The sequence below is a fragment of the Hyperolius riggenbachi genome, chromosome 3 (genome assembly GCF_040937935.1).
Source record: "Hyperolius riggenbachi isolate aHypRig1 chromosome 3, aHypRig1.pri, whole genome shotgun sequence".
Classification (NCBI taxonomy): domain Eukaryota; kingdom Metazoa; phylum Chordata; class Amphibia; order Anura; family Hyperoliidae; genus Hyperolius; species Hyperolius riggenbachi.
This window is the reverse complement of record NC_090648.1, coordinates 467,603,544-467,628,713: the sequence shown is the minus strand read 5'-3', so window position 1 is coordinate 467,628,713 and position 25,170 is coordinate 467,603,544. Positions and strand designations below refer to the sequence as shown.

General features: G+C 47.6%; 1 protein-coding gene across 2 annotated transcripts in view; it reads right to left on the bottom strand.

The window, feature by feature from the left end:
• Nucleotides 1–10,061: 10,061 nt before the first annotated feature.
• STRA8 (stimulated by retinoic acid 8) overlaps nt 10,062–25,170 on the bottom strand; it is a 53,327-nt gene continuing 38,218 nt past the window's right edge. For both annotated transcript variants that reach the window (XM_068273043.1, XM_068273044.1), the window contains exons 7-9: nt 24,917–24,993; nt 21,949–22,039; nt 10,062–10,235 (exon numbers count right to left, since the gene is read on the bottom strand). In XM_068273043.1, the coding sequence (XP_068129144.1) occupies nt 10,158–10,235; nt 21,949–22,039; nt 24,917–24,993 (246 nt within the window). In that variant the 3' untranslated portion in view covers nt 10,062–10,157. The remainder of the gene's footprint in view (nt 10,236–21,948; nt 22,040–24,916; nt 24,994–25,170) is intronic.

Sequence of the window (25,170 nt, the reverse complement as noted above, 5' to 3'; positions counted from 1 at the left end):
ATAAATACTTGGGATGCTAAGCATAATACTGCTCATTTTACTCTAGTAAGGCCACATCTGGAATATGGATTTTAGTTCTGGGCACCGCATTAAAGTAGGGACATTGCAGTTTTAGAGCAGGTGCAGAGACCAGCCAAAAATTGATTAGAGGGATGGAAGATCTCACTTACCAGGAAAGTACAAATAAACTGGGTTTATTTAGTCTGGATAAAAGGCTCCTTAGAGGGAATCTAACATGTATAAATACATCAGAGGGCTTACCAGATTGCAAAAGTCTAGGGACAAAAAGCTAAAGGACTAGAGGACATGATCTGCACATGGAGGAAAAAATGTTTTAGCCATTAATTTAGAAATTATTAAAACTCAGGAAATAATTATGGCAAATTCTATATCTGCATTTAAAGGGGGCCTTCGATGCTTTCTTTGCATTGAAAAACATTCACGGCTATAATTACTAGGTAATGCTCGGTGGTGTTGATCCAGAGAATTTCTCATTGCCATCTGGAGTTGGGAAGGATTTTTTTTTCCATTTTGTGACTACGGTAATTGAACCATGCCATGTAAAGGCCCATACACACTGGGTACGGCCGTCGCCGCAGCCACGTGGCACGCGTGTGTTGCGGCGACAGGTCGCCCGTGTGTATAACGCGCGCGCCCCGGAGCTGTCGCCAGGCGATTGACATGTTCAATCGCCGGCTACAGCTGTCGCCGCGACTTCGCCGGAACAGTCGCTAGTCCCGCATGAGTACGCGGGCTAGCGACAGGAGACCTACGCGAGTGAATGGAGCATCCGGCCGGGGGATGCTCCATTCACAAACAGCTTCCGCCGCGTCTCTGCCTTTCTGGCGAGACGTGTGGACAGCTGTCACCGGCAGGGAGCGGTCGCTCCCTGTTCGCGTGCGCGCATGCTACGGGGGACAATTGTCCCCCGTGAGTATGTAGCTCAAGGTTATTTTCGCCTTCCTCTCGATCAACAGGGATATGTGAGGGAGCGGGCTGTTGTCCTACCTTATTTTCTGCTTGAACTCGAACGTATGTTTCTTTTAGCCCAAGTAACTATCTGATGGCCCCTTAGAATATAAAGTTACTACAATAGAATCACTGTCATTCAGAACTCAACTAAGCAGCAGTCTCAAACAACTGGCCGAAATCACCGGCAGTACTCCCAGTGATGAAGACCACCTTCTTGGGCTGTTGGTGGGCTTGAAGGCTGCGTTCCCTGGCTCCCCAAGCCTTTGCCACCTCTCCACCCTAAAATATTCCATTCAGCTTTTTGGGCAAATTTGCCCGCCAAGTGCACTACCGGACTGAGCCGGTGTACCAACAAATCGGCATACATTTTAAGTGATATTCTCCTTTTTACTAGAACCTGTGTCCCCTTGCCTGCTCGCTGGGCTGCAGGCTTGGTCCTTCCTTCCATCAGACAGCTTTTCATTCTATGTCCACTTAGATCGTGGACACTGCACACCAGGACCCAGGCTGCTAACTTGGGTTGCACGTTCAGTACTGTTGATTGGTATTATGGGGTTAATTTATGGAATGCATGACTGCACAAGCTCAGTAGCATTTGTATGCTATTTTGATGGGTATGCTGAAATGTTGGTATTCTGGGTGCCACAGCTGCAAAATCTAATAGATTCTGGCTACAACTAAAGGTAGCCATACACTGGTCTGGTCGATTTGCCATCAGATCGACCAACAGATCCCTCTCTGATCGAATCTGATCAGAGAGGAATCGTATGGCTGCCTTTACTGCAAACAGATTGTGAATCGATTTCAGCATGAAACCGATCACTATCTGAAGCTGCCGCTGCCCCCCCTGCATATATTACCTGCTCTGGCCGGCGTGAGACCCCCGGTCTCTGCTATCTTCTCCGCTCTGGGCTCCAGCTTCACTGAACTTCCTGTCTGGGGGAAGTTTAAACAGTAGAGGGCGCTCTACTGTTTAAACTTAATGCCTGGACAGAAAGTTCAGTGAAGCCAGCCGGACCTGGAGACCAGCGCGGAGAAGAAGACAGCAGAGACCGGGGGAGTCGCGCCGGCCGGATCATGTAATGTATTGCAGCTAGCGTCGGGCATTCGAACACCGCTATCGACGCACTCCCGACCCGCCGGCGACTGAGCAAAATCTTCCACACGGATGAATCGATGGGAACGATTGATTTTGGACAGAAATCGATCGTTCTGTCAGCGTTTGCCCAACGATTTTAGTGATCGAATCTGCTGTATATCGGTGGGAAAATCGTTAGGTGTATGGGCCCCTTTACTGAAACACTGTTCCTTATCTGGTTAAGAAGCATAGAGAGACTCCCAGGCCACATTGCTTCTTCTGAGAGGCCATTGGTCACACTCTCCTCGCACTGTACTCCTAAGCGGTTGCTTGAACCACTGCCATTTGAGACAGAATGGCTACATAGGAGAACATGCAGCCAGACTTTTCCTGAACTAACTTTCAATTACTGTATTTAACATTACTACACAGATTCTAGTATGCATATAATACTGTATTAGACCCTATGTTTAGCATTGAGTCTCAAGAAACCAGAAAATATACTTATCTGGCATAAGGGCCTTTTTCCACTACCCTGCAATTTGATTCCAAATACAAACTGCAAGGTACATTAAACTAATGGAAACGGCAGCAGCAATTTCCATCAGTGCGATGCGATTTTGATCCAAGCGCAATCGTCGTCCTGCCGCTTTTTGGATGCAATTGAGCTCTACTATACTGAGTATAGCAATTGCATGGTGGAAATTGAAACGCGATTATGATCGTGATTGCATTTCATAGTGGAAAAGAGCCCTTAAGCCCCATCTACACGATACAATTCTTCGTGCGATTTGATTACGATTCTATTTACAATCCGATTAAATCCAACATGTCCGATCGGGATTCAATTTGATTTGCCATTGTTTTGCAATGGCTAATCGAATTGAATCAAATCCCGATCGGACATGTCGGATTTAATCGGAGCGTAAATAGAATCGTAATCGAATCGCACAAAGAATCGTATTGCGTAGATGGGGCTTAAAACAATCGCTGTTGGTGCCGGACTATACTGTACAATGGTTACTCATTAGGAAAATAAATGCTAGGCTGGTTGTGGGACTGAAGGAAATATAAGATAAAAACAATATTTACAGATAAAAACAAGGCATCAGCATAAAGATACACCAGTAATAACACAAATGAAGCACTCCGCAGAGCTAGACACAAAAACATGTTTTATTAAACATCCAACAAACCTGTCTGCACAGCAGCTCAAAAAGATCAACTCTCATTCTGTAAAAATGCTAACAATCTTTAATTTCCTATATTGAAGTCTTATAAATATATTAAAATGTTGCAATACTCATATATAAAAACATTCTAGTCAAACAAAAAACATAGAAACTGACAGAAATGCAAGAAGTTCAAGAAAGTTCTTTAGGGCCGGTTCACACGGACGCTTGGCAGCGTCTACCGTCAAGCGTTCGGGACCCATCGGCTAAACTCTCCCATTCAAGTGAATAGGAGCGTTTAGCATTGCGCGGTTACCGTCGATTGCATAAACGCGGCGTTCTGATCCCGATTTAACGCATCGTTTCGGCCGTCCCTAGAAGCCGCATGCAACGTCCAGGGACGGCTAGCCGGCGCGGCTTCATGTCCCCCTGCGGGGAAGAGAAACGCCGATCGCGACGATCTCTGTACCGCCGCCACCGAACGGGACGTCACAGGACGACGCGACTTCCTGGCCGCCCCAACGCCGCCTGCCGTCCGTGTGAACCGGCCCTTACATCAGTAAAAAAATAAAAGGAAACCCTTTTTTTTTTTGTTTATGAGGAAAAGACAACAAACATCCAATAAATAGGCAACACTAGTACAGCCAAATAGGAGGGCAGATGGTCACTGCAGTGTATAGGATCAGACTATTTTGTTGACCGACACCAATGTAGACTGCTGATCGCATTATTTTGTTCTCGCATTATAGGACAACTGAAGAGAGCGGTATATGGAGGCTGCCATGTTTATTTCCTTTTAAACAATGCAAGTTGCCTGGCTGCTCTGCTGATTCTACACCGCTAATAATTTTAGGGCCCATTCACACTTGCTGACCGCAAAATGCTAGAGATTTTGCTAGCGTTTTGCTCTGGCGTTTGTCGATTAACACACACACAAAAAAAAAAATCACCATTCACACCTGGCGATTTTTTTTTTTTTTTTTTTTTTTTAAGCGATCGCATTTTGCGCTTCTATTGCACTATAACGCGATCGCCGGGAAAACGCCTGAAAATGGTGCGGGCTACGCGTTTGCGTTTTTGGGCAATTTGCAGCGATTAGCACAAATCGGCCAAGTAAGAACAGCCCCATAGGGTTTCATTGCACTAACTCTTTTAAAGAGTACTAGCGTTTGAGCGTTTTGCCGTGATTTCAGCAAAACGCTCAAGTATGAATGGGCCCTTAGCCATTGACCCTGAACAAGCATGCAGCAGATCAGGAGTTTCTGACATTGTCAGATCTAAGAAGATTAGCTGCATGCTTGTTTCTGGTGTTATTCAGACACTTCTGCAGCCAAACAGACCAGCAGGGCTGCCAGTCAACTGGTATTTTTTAAAAGGAAATGAACATGTCCGCCTCCATAGTCTTCTTTGCCCTTTAAAAATACAATTCTCACCTAGTGCTTAGCAAACATCTCCTAATAAGCTGTCTATCCCGACCTAGGAGAGCAGAAGTCAAGTTCAGCTAGCCGTAGGTAATTACAAACTGACATATATAGCCAGCAGCTCAGTTAAAGTGGGATAAAACTCACATTTTTTGGTCTAAATCATTAAAAACAGAATAAAAATGAAGGATATGATTTGTTTTATAGTTACTGGAAGGGTTAATAATTAAAACTTACACTTAACTCAGAAGCCAGTTAGTCCAATTGCTGAGCCAAAATGACCAGACTGTGTTGAGTTGTTATTTGAAGAGTTAAGCCTGGTACACACCTTTTAAATTTTGATCTGCCAACGATTGGCCAATTTTACCACCTCCGTGTAGTATGAATGTCAACAGATTTTGAATATTATGAACAGAACCTGTAAGTAAACGCTCATAATACATGGAGGTGTTAATACTGGTCAGTGATTGGAGAATCTAAATTGAAGGTGTGTACCAAACTTGAATGTACATACACATATCCAATTTTTATTGGCCAATTTTACCACTTCCATGTAGTATGAGGGCCAACAGACTATGAAGTGATTGCATTGGCCTTCTGCTGTGTCCAGAAGAAGAGAACTTTCTCTTTATTTTCTCAGCAATTATTTAATTACAAGACAATCTGATTATTTATTCTGCAACCCACAATTAGAGATGGCCCGAACCGTTCGCCGGGCGAATCTCTCTGGGCCCTGTACTACTTCCGGGTCGCTATGACCCGGAGTAGTACGCCTGCGCTGGCCCGGCGGTGCGCGTCCTTTATCGCGCTCCTGTTGGCGGGCACACTCTGCGCATGAGCGTGACGTCACGCACATGCACAGAAAGTGCCCGGCAACAGGAGCGCGATCTAGGATGCGCACCGCCGGGCCAGCGCAGGCGTACTACTCCGGGTCATAGCGACCTGGAAGTAGTACAGGGCCCAGAGAGGCTGAGATGTTCGTCGGCGAACGGTTCAGGAACAGTTCGCAACATCTCTACCCACAATATCATAAATGATCTTCAGTGAAGTGTAAATTTTAAGTTTCATACCGATTGAAACCGTCAGCAATTTGTTAAGTCAAACTTCCCCATCCTGACACAAACGAATTAGCTTATTGTGAGAATTTTGCTCATCACTTTTCAGCCAACAAGGAGCATCATTAAAGGACACCGGCGGCTAGCAGAATATAGAGGCCGCCATATTTATTTTCTTTTAAGCAATACCAGTTGCTCGGCTGTCCTGCTGATCCTCTGCCTCTAATACGTTTAACCATAGACCCTGAACAAGCATGCACATGTTTGACTAAAGTCTGACTAGACTAGCTGTATGCCTGTTTCAAGTGTGTGATGCACATGATGAAGGACCATAGGAGTCTGTAACATGTAGTGTATTCTGTTCCTTAAAGGGAACCTAAACTGAGAGGGATATGGATGTTTCCTTTTAAACAATACTAGTTGCCTGGCAGCCCTGCTGATCTCATTGGCTGCTGTAGTGGCTTAATCACAGACTTGAAACAAGCATGCAGCTAATCTAGTCTGACTCCAGTCAGAGCAGCTGATCTGCATGCTTGTTCAGGGGCTGTGGCTGAAAGTGTTAGAGACACAGGGTCAGCAGGAGAATCAGACAATTGGTATTATTTTAAAAAGGAAAAATCCATATCCTGCTCAGGTTAGGTTCCCTTAAAGGGACACTTAAGTCAAACAAAAAAAATGAGTTTTACTCACCTAGGGCTTCCAATAGCCCCCCGCAGCTGTCCGGTGCCCTCGCCGTCTCCCACTGATCCTCCTGGCCCCGCCGGCAGCCACTGCCTGTTTCGGTGACAGGAGCTGACAGGCTGGGGATGCGAGTGATTCTTCGCGTTCCCAGACACATTAGCACCCTCTATGCTGCTATATGGTATATGATATATGCTATAGCAGCATAGATGGCGCTATTGTGGCCAGGAACATGAAGAATCACTCGCGTTCCCAGCCTGTCAGCTCCTGTCACCGAAACAGGAAGTGGCTGCCGGCGGGGCCAGGAGGATCGGAGGGAGACGGCGAGGGCACCGGACAGCTGCAGGGGGCTATTGGAAGCCCCAGGTGAGTAAAACACTTTAGTAAAAAAAAAAAAAAAAGTGTCCCTTTAAAAGTGAAACTCCAGACTAAAAATTGACTCAGCAGCACTGGAAAGACTTGGTGTTTCTTTAACTGTTTCACAGCATCAGAACTTTTTTCTCTTATACAGGCCTCATTTTTAGCTGCACAGAAAAAAAACTGCCCGGGCATTTTTCCCCTAATGCTGTGCAAAGCAGCTGGGAGGGGTTATCAGCACACAGGACGGTTGGAACTGTGTCTCCTGCTCCCTGTCACCACCTTTCAACCAAAAAGATGGCTGCCCCCATGAATCACAAACATTTGTCTGTTCTTTTAAAACAGGGTCGGTAAGAGATTACCTATCTATTCTAATTAACATAACTAATGTAACTTAATGACAGTGTGTTTGTTTAGGCTGTAGTTCCCCTTTAAATACAAGCAACTTTGCAGGCAGTTGTGTGCCATCTCCTTCTTCATTTAGTGTGATCTAGATACTACAGCAGCCAAATAGATCAGCAATATGGCAGGCAAATGTTATTGTTTCAAAGAGAATAAATATGGCAGCCTCCATATCCCTCTCACTTCAGGTGTCCTTTAAAGGCTAATATGAGTGTTTTTATTACAAAACAGTCTGCTGCTAGGTGGCAGGAGATTGCAAACATCACCTGCGTCATATCAGACCATACTGCAATACTGAACGGTTTGCAAACTAGAGACTGCAGTCACATGTATATGCCCAAGCCAAAAATATTTTTGTTAAATAATTCCAGGCTGTCCATTTATCATGCAAGTTCTCAATATGTAAGTAGGTACATAACTGCAATTATAGCCCTTAATTTATAAACTTAGTATAACTTATAACTTAGACTAACCAAAACCTTTTGGGTTTAATTGGGTCTTTGCTATTAAGTGTCTGTTCCTCTTTGCCATTTGTGTTCCAAATCTCAAGATCCTCTTATTTATTTGTAGTGACTGTCATGTCTAGAACTCATGGTGAAGCATGTGATCAGTTTGGTCAGGTGACCTATATGTAACTTTCTAATTTGCTAGTCATGATCATGTGCTTAAGGATGTGATCACAGCAAATCAGAGCTTTTCAAATCAGCTGATCAAACAAATCACATGCTTCTCCATGTGTTCTCCTAGACAAGACCATCACTATTTGTTTGGCGACAACCATGAGTGGGACAAGAAGAGAAGGAAAACGCACACACGTTTGAGTTAGAATGAAGCCACAGTCACCACTACATTTACCAAATCTAAAATAGATGCCCTGGATGCTTTGTACTGCAAAACATACAAAGCTGCAGAAGTAACTATTTGGGATCTTAAAGAGAGACTTAAGGCAAACAACAAATGCAGCCCCCTGGAGTCGTCCTGTGCCCACTACATCCGTCCAACTCCCTCTGGCAAGCTCCCTTTCGAAAAGCTGGCCTCTACCATGCATGCGCAAGCGACTTTCATGTACTGCACATATATGCAGAATGCTCCCGTCTCCGGGAGCGTGGTGAAAAGGTGCGTGGTCAGCCAGCATTGCGGGGGTCGCCACTGCTTGCCGGAGGGAGTCGGACGAACGTCATAGGCACAGGATGACTCCAGGGTGCTGCAAGAAGCCACGGGTATGTTAAACTTTTTTTTTTGCCTTAAGATTTACTATAAAAAAGCCTTCATTTTTTATTATAATGCCTCCAGGATGCTACCAGATACATGCTGGGAGAGAAATCCAGTATTAACAGATAGTGGTATTCCCTCCCAGCATGCAACTTACAAATAGTTGGCAGCTTCCTGTAGGGATAATGATCATGTGACCACAGCTCAGGTAAAATTAAAGTAGTTTTTGTTTATACTTTAAAATATAAAACACTCTTGCAATGTTACATTATGTTGGTAGGCATAATTTTAGGCACAGAATTTTACTTTATGTTGGGCTTTTGAGTAAACCCATCCAACTCTTTATGGCTTGAGATATAGGCTTTGGTTGTAAACTGTGCCCACCTCTTCTTCCATACTACACTTAAGCACATCAGGAAAAGCAGGTGGCCATGCAACGCACAGCACTCGCATTTCTACGCTATTTAAGCATGGGTCGGGACATCAGACAGTGCAGCCTATGCACTTCCGATGTCTATGCAGATCGCTTCACTCACGTTGCCACAAAACGTAGCTAAAAACACCAGTGTGAAGGAAGGGGCCTTAAAGCAGACCTCCACTGTATATTACACATTTAACAGGTCCTCTTCTAGGAAGTAATACAGTAATTGCATGCTGAGTCTTTACGCCACAAATCTCTCCCTGAACACCATCTCTTCCAGTTCCTGGCATGTAGCCCCACCCCTAAAAAAAAAAAAAGTGCCATAGTGTTTTCCTGATCTCGAGTAGAGAAAACACCATGGTGGTTTTCAGTATTGGGACTGCGCTATGTACCAGAAGCCAGCAGAGACGGGATTTGGGGGGGGTAAGGACACAGCAGGAAATATAACTTGCTATTAGAAGAAGACTCGCTGAATGTGTAATTTATACCGGAAGTCCACTTTAAGCTTGTCCCATTAGCTAGCTGTCCCCACCTCTGGTCATGTGGTACTGGTAACAGGATTGGATGGCTCCTGTCCAATGTCAACTGGCCAATGGAAACAGCTAAGCGACTAAGAAAGGAACAGGCAGAATTACCAAATCAGACCTGAGTCTCTCCTTATAAATAGTTGGATACCGGTTTACTTTAATTAATCCAGCACCAGTTTACAGATGATTTATGCTCTTTGTTAGTTTTGAGGCACTCTGCTGGCCTGACCTGCTGAAGTCCTTAGTGCTGGAAAACAGTTCTTCCACATACAAAGCAAAATATACAGAAGGCAACAAGCCGTAAAATCCAATATGGATTGCAGAACCAAAGTCAATACTCCTCCCTCATGACAGAGGAATGGTCTAGATTAGCCATAGCAACCAATCAGATTCCTCCCTTACATCTGAAACCTGAAATAACATGAAAACAGAAATAGTGGCTTGGTTGCCGTGAACAACAAGCGTAATATAAATCTTGCTCAATGGAGGAAATTTGCCAAACGAGGCATGCTGTAACATAAGTTGGAGGGAGTTCACAAACATTCAGTCACGCTGGAGTTTAAAAACAGAATAAATATAGAACTTTTCTGCAGAACTGGATGATAGAAAGTGAACAATGACCCACTTTGCATTTTCTTCCAGAAAGTGAATTCAGCCAGGCTGTACAGATAAAGACTCTGGTCTTAGGACAAAATGGCTTCGCCAGTACAAAATGGCTGCCCAGCCCAATGCAACAAAGCTGCCTCACTGGAATCCTGGAAGATGGTGGATCTATTTTTTATTCTTTTTGAAAGAGAGGTTTCCCGGAAGTGCATGTGTTGTGTGGACCAACCTATACCCAGCTGTCCACCAAGCATTTTCATAGATCGTCTTCATCATCCAAGGTCTCGTTGCACCTCAGAAGCACGGCCTCATAATCCAGATGTGGGGAAGACAGCTGAGGGGTAGAAGATGGAACAGCTTTACATGCTGCCAGCATAAACATCAGCCAAAACCAAAATAAACTACAGCACAACTTTTCGGTTCCCTATACTTTCCTAATGGTTTTGGGTCACCCCGAGCTGCTTGGGAATTCTGTTGTACTGGTCCAAGCCCTATCCTATAGAGTAGTGATCTGCAAAATTGGCTCTCCTGCAGTTAAGGAACTACAAGTCCCACAATGCATTACAGGAGTCTGACAGCCACAGTCATGATTCATAAAGGCAAATGCATTGTGGGACTTGTAGTTCCTTAAAGGGAATGTCCAAGCAAAATAAAAAAATGAGTTTCACTTACCTGGGGCTTCTACCAGCCCCATGCAGCCATCCTGTGCCCTCGTAGTCACTCACTGCTGCTCCAGTCCCCCGCTGGCAGCTTGCCAACCTCGGAGGTCGGCGGACCGCATTGCGTACATTTTTACACATTCCCGCTAGTGCAGGAACATTAACACATACATTTTTACACATTACTGGTTCAATGCGTAAAAATTTACGCATTGAACCAGTAACGCATACAAATGTATGTGTTAATGTTCCTGCACTAGCGGGAATGAATAAAAATTTACGCAATGCGGCCCGCCGACCTCCGAGGTCGGCATGCTGCCAGCGGGGGACTGGAGCAGCAGTGAGTAACTACGAGGCACAGGATGGCTGCATGGGGCTGGTAGAAGCCCCAGGTAAGTGAAACTCATTTTTTTATTTTGCTTGGACATTTCCTTTAAAGAGTAACTGTCAGGCTGCAAAAGCTAATTTAAACCTCTATTCTCCTGTGTTAAACAGTTTAGAAGGAAGCCAAAAAGGCAATACTGAAGTTAAAAATCTCTCTTTTGATGTGTGCTGAACTGCAAGGCTGTTAGACCCAAGCTCTCAAAAGGACGAAAGGCTGCATACCATACTGCAAAGCATTCTGGGGCTGCTTGGGTCCTCCCATCGGCTGCTAGTGAGAAAGTACAGGCTCATGTTACAACAGCGTAGCACTTAAAAATCTCCGGGCAGAGTACACTGCAGGAGTCCGCTATTGTTCCTAGCCACATGGCTAATCAATATTCACTGCACAGTAGTGTTATTCATTACGGATCTTTTGTGTGAGTGGAATCATCAGGAAGCAGGCAGGACATGACGACACATTTGGCTTCATAGGAGACAGACAAACATGGAACCTGCCATGAGCTGTCAGGAGCATCATTCTCTGCAAATACTATATAAAAATTCTGTGAAATCCAAACGTGGACAGTGAAATGCATATGTAATGTAAGTACAGCCAATCTTTAGCTACTGATATATGTGTTTTTTTTCTCTGAGACCCTATACCTAACAGCTCCTCTTTAACAGCTGGAGAGCCAAGTTTGCAGATCACTGCTATAGAGCCATATCAATCCCTGCCATGCAATGAAGAGGAGCAACAGTCTGAAACAGGCTGTCTGTATGTTGGGTTGATGTGGCTCTGTCAAATTTAAAGCTATAGGCTTGCTATACACCAGCGGTTCTGCATGTAAGCCTTGATTCAAGACAAGAGACAAGACAAATAACATTTATATTGCGCTTTTCTCCTTGCGGACTCAAAGCGCCAGAGCAGCAGCCACTAGGGCGCGCTCTATTGGCAGTAGCAGTGTAAGGGAGACTTGCCAAAGGTCTCCTACTGAATTAGTGCTGGCTTACTGAACAGGCAGAGCCGAGATTCGAACCCTGGTCTCCTGTGTCAGAGGCAGAGCCCTTAACCATTACACCATCAGCCAACTGATTCAGGGGCATAAAGAGATAATCTGCCTATTCAGCAGTGGTGCATTGTGGGTTACCACAGTTACACACGTAAATCGGAATTATCACAAATACCTTCTGTTTTAATAAGACAAACCACACTAATCACATGGTCTGGAACCCCACAAAGGCAATATACACTATGGCCTCCAGGGAGGGAAAAGGCTTATGCACAAAGGAGTGAATTTGTACACCACAGGAGTGGGGAGGTGCAGAAATAAACAAAGCACCAAGAAGCTCAAACCAAGACAGCATGGGTGCCTTGGCAAAAAATTCTAGAAGTGTTGAGTTTCCCTACAAGGCACAGTTGTCAAAGTAGAGGAGCGCGCTGGACGTTTATTACAGATTGTCAACGAGGTGCTAATTCCAGCTTGCATACAAGCAACTTGTGTCTGGCCCAATAAATGCACTTCCTGCATACCATTGTCACTAAATTTCTACGCAAACTGGAATTCTTAGCATCTCATTCACTATCACTAATATTTATACTCCCCTATTCCAACCCCAGATCCCTTTCCTGCTGCGTGCACTGCTATAAACCTCTAAGTCACACCCACCCCAATGATCATGTGACTGTTGCAGAGGCAAAATAAGTCAGGACTATGGATAGAAAAAAAAAAAAAGGGAAGCTGGGCTTGTCAACCTGTCCCCCATGCAAGACTCTGCACTGAACGTGTAGGGCGGAGGTAAGCAAGGGTTTGAGTATTATACAAGGGGGACACTAACATGAGGTGATCACTGTGATTAATGGAGCAATGGAGGGGCTCTATAATGAAGGGAGTACTAATGGGCATTATAAGTATTATGGGAGGGCACAGAATTGATGAATGGTTCATGGACAAGATCCTATATAATGAAGCTGCTGCATGGTGGGGCCACATAGCAGGTTCAGGCGTTATAATACGATTAAAGGTTTACAGGGTTTGTGGCTACATTACTAGGAATTTGGGATATAGGTAGAGATGGGCCGAACCTCCGATTTTAGGTTCGCGAACCTTCGCGGAAGGTTCGGTTCGCGGAAAAGTTAGCGAACCGCAACAGACTTCAATGGGGATGCGAACTTTGAAAAATAGAAAAAATTATGCTGGCCACAAAAGTGATGGAAAAGATGTTTCAAGGGGTCTAACACCTGGAGGGGGGCATGGCGGAGTGGAATACATGCACAAAGTCCCGGGGAAAAATCTGGATGTGACGCAAAGCAGCGCTTTAAGGGCAGAAATCACACTGAATGCTAAATTGCAGGCCTAAAGTGCTTTAAAACATCTTGCATGGGTATACATCAATCAGGGAGTGTAATTAGAGTTTTGCTTCACACTGACACACCAAACTCACTGTGTAACGCACCGCAAACAGCTGTTTGTGTAGTGACGGCTGTGCTGGACTGGTGCGCACCGTGGCCAGAGTGTAGGCCGTGGCGGTTTTCAAGCCCATATGGTCGCCGGGCTGTGGTAGCTCAATGATAGAACAACAGTGACTGTCCAGCTGATCAAAGTTGGTCTGACCACAATGAAGCAACGACCTTATTATCTTTTGTGTGCCACCCCCACCCGAGACACTCAAATAGCCGGCGGTCATTGCTTCATTGTGATACACAAGCCCCTTCACTACGGCAAGGTAACGATCACGAAGGGGGATGGGCACATGTACATGCCTTTTGTTTTTTTGTTGCAGCCGCCCGCAGTGCAGCCAGAAAAATTATGCAGGCATGTACACGCACCAGAAAAATTAGTGTAGCGGCCGCTGCTAGCAGTGGCCTTAAAAATTCAGGAATCCGCCTAGAGTCCTGGACCCTGTTGGTGGTGGCGGAGAAGGCAAGTGGCCTGCAGGCAGAGATGCTGTGTGTGGGGACTGACTTAGTCTTCGGTCATGCAGTAGCCCTCCGTGATCCATTCCTCATTCATTTTGATAAAGGTCAGGTACGGAACACTGTCGTGACTTAGTCGACTTCTCTTCTCAGTGACAATGCCTCCAGCTGCACTGAAGGTCCTTTCTGACAGGACGCTTGCGGCAGGGCAGAAAGAAGTTGTATGGCAAATTGGGACAGCTCTGGCCACAGGTCAAGCCTGCGCAACCAGTAGTCCAAGGGTTCATCGTCGCTGCTCGCAGTGTCTACATCCACACTCAAGGCCACGTAGTCGGCTACCTGCCGGTCCAGGCGTTGGTGGAGGGTGGATCTGGAAGGACTATGGCGAGGAGTTGGACTAAAGAATGTCCGCATGCCCGACATCATCCTGAGATCGCTGGAGCGTTCTGTCCTTGCCTGCGGGGACTTGGGAGGAGGAGGGTTACTGCCAGTGGTACCTTGATTGCGTTGTGCAGTCACATCACCCTTAAACGCATTGTAAAGCATCATCGACAGCTTGTTCTGCAAGTGCTGCATCCTTTCCGCCTTCTGTTGAGTTGGTAACAGGTCCGCCACTTTGTGCCTGTACCGAGGGTCTAGTAGCGTGGCCACCCAGTACAGGTCATTCGCCTTGAGTTTTTTGATACGGGGGTCCCTCAACAGGCTGGACAACATGAAAGAGGCCATCTGCACAAAGCTGAATGCAGACGTACTCTCCATCTCCTCTTGCTCTTCCTCAGTGACGGGACGCAACTCCTCTTCCTCCCCCCAGCCACGAACAATACCACGAGAACGTGGAGCAGCAGAAGCCCCCTGTGATGGCTGCCGCGGTTGTTCTTCTTCCGCCGCCTCTTCCTCCTCCACAGAAACACCTTCCTCATCATCAGAGTCTGACTCCTTTCCTTCCCCACACGACTCCTCTTCTTCCTCCTCCTCCTCCCCCTCTGTGCTGCCGCAGGTGTTGTTGAAACATCTGGTTCAGATGTAAATCGCTCCCACGACTCCTGCTGCCGTAACTGTTCTTGTTCACCCTCCACAGCTGTATCCACCACTCTACGCACGGCACGCTCCAGGAAGTAGGCGTAGTGGATCAAGTCGCTGATGGTGCCCTCAGCGCGACTCACCAGTTTGGTCACCTCCTCAAAGGGCTCCATGACCCTGCATGCATTTCGCATCAGTGTCCAGTTGTTGGGCCACAACATCCCCATCCTCCCAGATTGTGTCCTTGTACTGTAATGATACAGGTACTGCGTGACGGCTTTCTCATGGTCCAGCAGGCGAGAGAACATCAGCAGGGTGGAATTCCAGCGAGTCGGGCTATCGCAAATTAGGCGTTTCACCGGCAAGTTGTTTCTACGCTGAATGTCCGCAAAACGTGCCATGGCCTTGTAAGAGCGCCTGAAATGCCCACACAACTTCCTGGCCTGCTTCAGGACGTCCTCTAAGCCTGTGTACTTGGACACAAATCTTTGCACGACCAGATTCAGCACATGTGCCATGCAGGGTACGTGTGTTAGCTTTCCCAAATTCAACGCGGAAATGAGATTGCTGCCGTTGTCACCCACCACGTTGCCGATCTCAAGCTTGTGCGGGGTCAGCCATTGCTCCACCTGTTTGTTAAGAGCAGCCAGGAGAGCTGCTCCAGTGGGACTCTCCGCTTTGAGGCAAGACATGTCTAACACTGCGTGACACCGTCGTACCTGGCATGCAGCATAGGCCCTGGGGTGCGGGGGCTGTGTAGCTGGAGAGGAGATCACGGCACCAGCCAAGGAGGAGGAGGATGACGACAGCGAAGAGGTGGTAGCAGGCGGAGAGGAGGTGGCTGGAGGCCTGCCTGCAAGCCGTGGAGGTGTGACAAGTCGGTCCGCTGTGCAGCCACGTACTCCCTGCTTGCTGCCATCGGTCACCAGGTTGACCCAATGGGCTGTGTACGTAATGTAGCGGCCCTGCCCGTGCTTGGCAGACCAGGCATCCGTGGTCAGGTGGACCCTTGACCCAACGCTCTTCGCAATAGATTACACCACTTGCCTCTCAACTGCACGGTACAGTTTGGGTATGGCCTTTTGTGAAAAATAATTGCGGCCTAGTATCTTCCACTGCGGTGTCCCAATGGCCACAAATTTACGGAAAGCCTCTGACTCCACCAGCTTGTATGGTAATAGCTGGAGAGCTAATAGTTTTGCCACGCCAGCTGTCAGACGCCGGGCAAGAGGGTGACTGGCAGACATTTGCTTCTTACGCTCAAATACTTACTTTATGGACAGCTGGGTACTGCTGTGGGCAGAGGAGAAGGAACCTCTCAAGGGAAGAGGCGGTGTGGAGGAGGGTGGCTGTGAAGGTGCAAGGGAGAAAGCGGATGAAGACGATGCACCTGAAGAAGGAAGAGGAGAAGGAGGGTGGCTTGTCTTTTGGGTGCTGCTTTTCCTCAGGTGTTCTTGCCATAGCTGTTTGTGCCTTCTCTCCAGGTGCCTTCGTAAGACACTTGTCCCTACGTGAGAGTTGGCCTTTCCACGGCTCAATTTTTGCTGGCAGAGACAACATATGGCTTTGCTTCGATGTGAGACACACATGCTAAAAAATTTCCAAACTGCTGAGCCCACCTGGGGTGATGGCGCTACGGTGGCATCAGCAGCTGACGTTGAAGGGCATGTTGGCTGGCTGTCCATAGCTGGCGATACATGGCGTTGGACACTGCCCCCAGCTGTTTCTGAGGACGAGCTCCCTCTGATTCTATCATGGAGTCGTCTCCTCCTACTCCTCTCTGACTCCCCCTCTGAACTGTCCCCCTGGTCACATACGTGGCATCCGTATAATCGTCATCATAATCTTCCTGCTCAGCTTCGCTTTCCTCAGACACCTCCTCAACTGCACCAACTTCAGGTGGTTCATCATCCCCCTCCTCACACGTTACGTCCATACTATCGCCACCTAACTCAGATGTATGAGGTGTGTACCTGCGCCTTCTTCTTCTTGTTGCAGTAGTGGCTGGGAATCAGTGATTTCACCACCACCACCAAATAACTAATGCAAAGTGTCAAATGCAGTGGATGTGGTGCTTGTTGTAGCGCTGGTGGCTGCGGGAGATGAGGTGTTGTGTTAAAAACTCAAGCATGTCCTCACAATTTTGGGAAGTGATGGCACGTGCCTTTTTCTGAGCACTGTATTTTGGGACAGGTCCGCACGAAATCACAGCAACACCACCCTGCACAGACCTGCCGATGCCTGGTGGCCTTCCTCTGGGTCTGCCTCTACTTCTTCCTCCACCTGGTTTGTCCATTTTGTCCATCTCGGGGGGGATGCTAGGTATGTGCAGTGAGGTGGGTTCACTCAACACAACAGGTAGTTAGATGCAGTGAGCTGGGTTCACTGAACAGTAAAGGTACTTAGATGCAGTGAGGTGGGTTCACTCAACACAACAGGTAGCTAGATGCAGTGAGGTGGGTTCACTGAACAGTAAAGGTACTTCGATGCAGTGAGGTGGGTTCACTCAACACAACAGGTAGTTAGATGCAGTGAGGTGGGTTCACTGAACAGTAAAGGTACTTAGATGCAGTGAGGTGGGTTCACTCAACACAACAGGTAGTTAGATGCAGTGAGCTGGGTTCACTCAACACAAAGTTAGGTATATGCAGTGATGAGGTGGGTTAAGTAAACACAACAGGTACTGGGTATATGCAGTACTGGGTAGTACAATGTGCAGCTCCCTGTCACACACACAGGTAGTCACTGAATGTGCTGGGCTGCTGGCAGTGGCACACACACTATGAATTAGCAAGGCTGTGCATGCAACAAAAGCGTCAGTTTGACACACAGAAAAAAAAAAAAAGTACAGGATGAGCTCTGAAAAGAGCTGTTGAGGGGTGCTATAAAAGCAATAATAATCAGCCAGGAGCAAGCTAAGCAGCCAAGAACCTAACTAATCTGTCCCTAGAAAAACAAGTCTGCAGCAGCTGTCCCTAGTCTGTCTCTAGCAGGCTAGCAGGCACACGAGTGAGGCTAATGGCCGCCGGAGGCTGCCTTATATAAGGGGGGGGGGGGCTCCAGGGCTTAGTGTAGCCTGAATGGCTACAATGTGCCTGCTGACTGTGATGCAGAGAGTCAAAGTTGACCCTCATAGTGCATTATGGAGCGAATCGAACTTCCGCAAAAGTTCGCCTGATCCAGGCGTACGCGAACCACCAAAGTTCGCCTGGAACCGGTCGCCGGCAAACCGTTCGGCCCATCTCTAGATATAGGTTGCTAAAAATGATCGATTCCACATCACTGCTGTGTACAGAGTACAGACTGCCGGGGATAGGAGGAGATATGTTTGTAAAATGATTCAAGATTCTAACACAAAGACACTTCACACTTTGCATAAGAGCACTTAACCTTTTGTGGCAGCTCCCTGGTCTGGTATCATGACATGGATGATAACAGCACCATTCTGCAGAGCTCTTGTACAACAGATCGGAGTCATGTCCAAGTCAGCTGACTCTCACACAACTTCCCTGACTGCAGGATATTAAGTTATACGAGTATCTCTATTGTACAGCACAAGGGAGGTCATTCTACCCCTAGCGTGATATGCAGCAACCCTGACGTTATGTGCAGCAGGGCCTGCAGAAAATAAAGCAAACCTGTCATTATAGCTTATCTCAGATACCGTAGAAATAGAAAGGATGAGGATTTGCAGACACTTAAGGCTGGGTCACACTAGACCACAAAATGGTCTGATTCACAGAATGGGCCAACGAATATGTCACGGATCTGATCTTAAACAAAGGATCCATTCAGACATGTGCCGACAAGTCCGTTTTGATTGTGGCAGTGCAGGAAAACAAACTCACGGCATGCGTGACTTTTCTGGGCATGGCGTATTTGGAGGTGCCGATGGGCACAATGGAAGCTGATAGGAATGGACAATCTCTGTTCTTACTTGGCTGTTTCACTTACTGTTTAAACGCTCACAAATGAGCCAACTTTTGGGACCAAAAAGTGTCCAAAAAGTGTTTGTTTGTTGGCTTATATGCAAGTCAGGTGTGTAGGACCACATACAGTAGTGCACAAATCGGAAAGCATTCCTGGCAGCCGTCTTCTCCCTTTCAGCTCTGTACTCACCACTAGAGGTCAGCGGCGAGCACAGAGTTGCATGGAGTACAGGAAGATGGCTGCCTGGAATGAGAAAAAGGTGAAACCTGGACCTCTAGTGGCAAGTACAGAGCTGCAAGGATGCGAAGATAGCTGTCAAGAAAGAAGAGAGGCAATTATAAATAGATACAGGCACGTTTACAATGCACGCTCTGCATCCCATGCGCAGGGCAAGGCTAAAGCGGGGGGACAGAGACATTGAGGGCTTGATTCACTAAGACAAATTACATGCCTTATCAAAGTTAGCACACCTTATCAAAGTTAACACGCCTTATTAGAGTAGCATAGCAAGTGATACAAACCCACAGGGGCTCAGGGCAGGAGGAGTGGAGCTCTCATCATTGCCAATTAGTAGGTATAAGTTTGCTATGCTACTCTGATAAGGCTTGTTAACTTTGATAAGGCATGCTATTTGTTGTCGTGAATCAAGCCCCAAGAGTTTTTCTCATGGGGGGGGGGGGGGGTGGCCTTCTGTCCTGTTGCCTTCTGCATCGCTGCCACCACTCGGATCTGCTGCTACCGCCACTGGGGACAAAACGCGTTTAAACCAATGCATAACCATTGGGGCTCATCAATGGACTGAAACAGACCAATGGGAATCATTCCTCCACAGTCCCAGCAGCAGGGGCAGCTCCAGGGTGGTTTTGCTGGTGCTATAGCACCCAATAGCTTCCCAATAGCGCATATGTTTGTACATGTCGCCTGTGAGTTGGGACGCCAGAAGAGCCGAATGACGGCTCTCCCTGCTGCCGCAAAACCCTCTGGCAGCATTAAATACTATTCCCCCTTCAAGTTGTCGCAACTCGGAGGGAGAAGTATTTCGGGGTCTGGCAACCGCTGGAGCCACGAATTACCCTTATAGGCCCCACGTAGCATTACATTGCTGCCATGGGGCACCTGCTTTCGGCATCCGGCACTCCACCTCCTTTAACTCAGCAGCTCCAAAGCACCTCTATTAAGTCTGAGGCAGAAAACACATGGAGGAGAGAGAAGACAGCCAGCCCAGTGAGAGAGTCACTCACCTCGCCACTCACCTCCAGCGCCAAAGCTTCCTCTTCCCCATCAGCTGCTGCGTATCTGTCTCTGCAGCCTGCATTTCCCATCATGTGATTCACCAGTAATGGCCGGGGAGTCACACTTGAGACGCCGACTGCAGAGACAGATACACAGTAGCCACTGATGACGAAGGGGAAGAGGATGCTTCAGCACTGGAGGTGAGTGGAGAGGTGAGTGACTGGCGGTGACGCTGCTGTGGAGGCGGGGGGGGGGGGGGGGGGGAAGAGAGGGTAGAAAAACCTAGCCACCAATATACTGCAAGGGAGGGGAAGCACCTGGCCACCTATATACTACAAGGGAAGAGAGGGAGGGAAGGGGGAACCATCTCTGGTCACCTATATACCCTGCAAGGGGAGGGAGGGTGGAAGCACCTGGCCACTTATATACTACAAGGGGAGGGTGGGGAGGAACATCTATGGCCACCTATATACAAGAGGTACACAACTTGGTAACTTGGGCTGGAGCACTTTACAAAGTACATAGTCATATCGCAGGCTGTCGTCAAAAGAGCTCACAATCTAATCTTTACTAATCTCTAAGTAGGGCATTATGTTTTTATTAGGAGAGGGGGTTTCATTAAAAGTTTTGCTGTTTATGTCCACTGTCTGAATTACACCACTGCTAAGTTCATGTACATTTGGCTCTATCCATGACCCATTGCCACGCACAGTTTCCAGTGCATGGACACACCCATTTTTTGCTATGCATGCAACAGGTCAACTGCTACCCCACCAGTGGATCCAGCACCTGTATGGCACCCTCAATGAAAAAATCCCGGAGCCACCCCTACCCAGACCTGAGTGGTAATGGCAGCAGCGCCAGACCCAAGCGGTAATGGCAGCAGCGCCAGACCCAAGCGGTAATGGCAGCAGCGCCAGACCCAAGCAGTAGCGGCAGCAGCGCCAGACCGGAGTGCCAACAGCTGCATACCAGAGTAGTAAGAGCAGCAAGCAGCAGCAGACCCAAGTGGTATCAGCAGCAGTGGAAGACCCAAGCAGTAACGGCAGCAGTGGGAGACCCAAGCGGTAACGGCAGCAGCCCCAATAAGTAATGGCAGCAGCGGCAGACCCAATGGCAGCAGTGGAAGACCCAGGCGATAACGGCAGCAGTGGAAGACCCAGGCGATAACGGCAGCAGCAGCAGACCCATGCAGTAATGGCAGCAGTGGAAGACCCAGGCGGTAACGGCAGCAGCAGCAGACCCATGCAGTAATGGCAGCAGTGGAAGACCCAAGCGGTAACGGCAGCAGTGGAAGACCCAAGCAGTAACGGCAGCAGTGGAAGACCCAAGCGGTAATGGCAGCAGTGGAAGACCCAAGCAGTAACGGCAGCAGTGGAAGACCCAAGCGGTAACGGCAGCAGCCCCAATAAGTAATGGCAGCAGCGGCAGACCCAATGGCAGCAGTGGAAGACCCAGGCGATAACGGCAGCAGCAGCAGACCCATGCAGTAATGGCAGCAGTGGAAGACCCAGGCGGTAACGGCAGCAGCAGCAGACCCATGCAGTAATGGCAGAAGTGGAAGACCCAGGTGGTAACGGCAGCAGCAGCAGACCCATGCGGTAATGGTAGCAGTGGCAGACACGAGAGGTAATGGTAGCAGTGGCAGACAACAGTGGTAATGGCAGCCCTGGCAGATATGAGCGGTAATAGTAGTGGCGGACCCGAGCGGATGCACAACGGTTCACAGTGTGAATGAGAGGATGGTCATGCAATGGGTACAGCGTGTTTGCACCTTTGTGCATCTGGCATATTGTGGACCAGGCCCTATTGCAAACTATAAGGAGGAGAGTCAAAAGTGGGGTTATCCACCAAGTTAACCAATCTACTCCATGCACTCGACCCATCTTTAGCATAGGAAAGGATTTTTCAACAAGTTTTTTTCTCACCTGGGTGGTAGAGGTCAGTCTGGACTGCAGGAAAGTGCAGATACGCCGGTACAGGCAAGAGTCTTGTTCAGGGCTCTCACAAAATGAGCTTCTAAGGAAGAAAAAAAAATGTTAAAAAAAAAAACTTAGAAAGACGTACAAAAATGTACAGAAGAGGGCAATGCAACAGGGCTGGGCCAAGGCAGAGGCGAGAGAGGCTCCAGTCTCAGGGCGCAGTGTAGGAGGGGGCGCTCTCAGCTATCATTTCCCTATTGTGTTTGAAGCAAAGAGAAATAAGAAAAGGGGATACATGGCGGTGACTGCAAACCAGATAACTGGAGTTTAAGGTGTTAGGGAGTTGGGGCCCTGGGGTGCCTCTTACTCTAATAGCATTCAGTGTGTGACAACTGAGGTGGGAGGAATGGGGGGTGCACTTTGGTGTCTTGGGTGCTGGGGGACCTTGTCCCGGCTTTGCAGTGCAAAGAGCCACAGTAATGATGGGCACCATGCTGTCACCCAACAGTAAATCGTATTTCACCTTGCTTCAGATCATTCATGGCTGCCAGGCCAACATGTTTGGTTAATTGAGATATTACACTGCTTATGGTGAGCTGGATAATAACTCGATGACTGCAATTAGGAGGATATCTGGAGTGGTCGGAGGGCCCTTACAGAAACACAGAGAAGAACACAGGAGCCCCATATAGTGTAGTAGTTAATTGTACCAGATGTATTTGCATAGATACAGTAGAGAGGTTGCAAGACTAGCAACCACAATATTTAGGGAAGTGAAGAAAAACTGTCCTTACTCGAGTCTTTGGGTCCTTTGTAGACAGGTAGGTGGGCTGCTCTCCAGAAAGAGGAGGTCCAGAATTCCTAAAATAATTTGAATCAAACCCCCCCTCCCCCCCCCACACACAGACACACAAAAAGAGGGGAACGTGTGTATGTGTGTCGGGGTGATCTGAACAACATTTCTACATAGCAGCTAAGACTGGCTATCTATCAGGGGTGCAGATCTGCAGGCAGGTGGGCAGAGGAAGCGGGAGCTGGGAGGGCGTTAGCAGTAGCGATGATCATACAGATTTCAGCTGAGTAAGTGAAGTGAGGAGCACCTTAGCGAAAGCGGGTCTGCCTCCACCCTGTCCCAGTGCCATTTGGGACAAGTGCAATAGAAGGAATGGATGGGTCGGCACCACCAAATAGTATAAATAGCACTTTATTTGGTCACATAACAGCAGTGACAGACGCTGTTTCGGGCTAACCAGCCCTTTATCAAACTATCAAATAAAGAGCTATTTATACCATACAGATTTCATGGAATTTCAAATTTCCAATCAGAACGAGAATTTCTGCAGAAATACCGCATTACCACAACTTTGTAAATTTTAGCTCAATCACAGATCTTGGAAGCATTGGACCAAACACACAATGCAGAGTCAACTCAAAAGTATTTTGGCCAATCGGACAATGCAAAAAAATTATCAAAAAAAATGGACTCCTCGGAAATCAAAACTCGGAAAACAGAGATCGGCTTTCTGCGGAAATGCTGCATTACTGCAACTTGGTAATTTTAGCCCAATCATAAAACTCGAAAGCATTGTACCAATCAGAGAATAAAAAAAATGGCCAAACAAAGGACTCACTCCAACACTCGCTGACCTCAAACCCGGACATGCAGTGCCGCACCTGCGCATTGTGTCCGTTCTGCTCTCCCGTGGCAGCACAGAGATGTCACAGGTCAGGAGCGCGCTTGCTCCTGTGTCCCGGTGTGCACGCTGATTGGAGATGGAGGGGGGGGGGGGATATGGGGGAAAAGAGCGCGCTCCTGTCCTGTGACATCACTGTGCGGCCACAGGGTTTGGAGTTGCCCAAGTCACCGAGTAGAATCGGAGTGAGTAGAGGAGAACGGCGAATGATGGAGGGGAATGGGAGGCACGGTAAGTATTTGAGCACGCCCCCTACCCACTGCACCTTCACTTTTTACCAGACACACAATGTACAATGAAGACATAATTTCACGTACAGAAATAGCAGTGCAGCATAATGTACAAATACAGCAATTTCAGGCTATACGAATTACCCCAACTAGGTTCTAAGTTCAAAAAGTACAGAAAATAAGGAACCTGGGGGGGGGGGGGGGGGGGCTTGAACAGGGCGGGGAGTGCAAGAAGAGAGTTCAGAAATTCTACAGAGGAGAAAAAGTTGTTCCTGTGCCTTACGGTCCTGGTGGAGAAGGACTGAAACCTCCGACCTGTTTTTGGCCACCTTCAGGGCCCTTTCACACAGTGGTGGTGCGGCAAATTGCCCCACTGCTACCCCAATGCAATGAAAGCCTATGGGGAGTTTTTCCCCATAGGAGGACCCTGCGTCGCGGTCCTCAATCTGACACACTTCCAAAACTATGTTACCGTGCGTACCTGTGTCGATCTGCGTCGGACCAGTAGTCATGTAAGTCTATGGCAATGCATGTAAGTGTAAATACCCGCTGCAGGTTCTACGCGTCGCGCATGCATATTTTTGTGCAATACACTTCCGCACCTGTGATCGCTTGGCCGGCAGGAACTAAGTGTTACTTCCCCGAAGGTCTATTTATGGCGATGCAGCACGTCTGCTGCAACGCACCGCCAGTATGCAGTGTGAAACTGGCCTCAAGGCACAATGCAATTTTCAGATCAAAGGGAAATGTCCCATTGTTCGATAATTTTGAACATGTCCGATCTGTTTCCGACCGTGAATGGGTTAGATTTTGAGATCAGTACTGCCTAAAATCAATCCCTTTCTCGAGTGGAAGCAGATTGGATATGTTGGAAATGATCGAACTGGAAATTTCCTGTTGATCTGAGTGTACCCGACATTACTTTTTATAGTCTTTGCAGATAACATTATTCCTACATATGAATTTTATGTTGCATGTAGCTGCCCTTTACAAGCACAAGTGCCAGCGTGGACTGCAGTATATAAGAAAGCAGTAATAGTACATACATACCTGGGGCTGGATGTGGTCTGATGGGACCTGCAGTCCAGGAAACTAGAGGCCACATCGAAGGCATCTTCTAAAAGAATCTTTGGGTAAAAGAAAAATTAATAGTCTAGATCAGTGGCATAGGGATCACCATAGTAACTGCTGTGGGGTCTGTAGCCAAGGGGGTCCCAGTGGCAATGACTGGCTGTAATAATGGGGTCTACAGTGGGACCCCTGAGGTGCAGAGTAATGCAAGAGGAGAAAAGATGTCTATACTG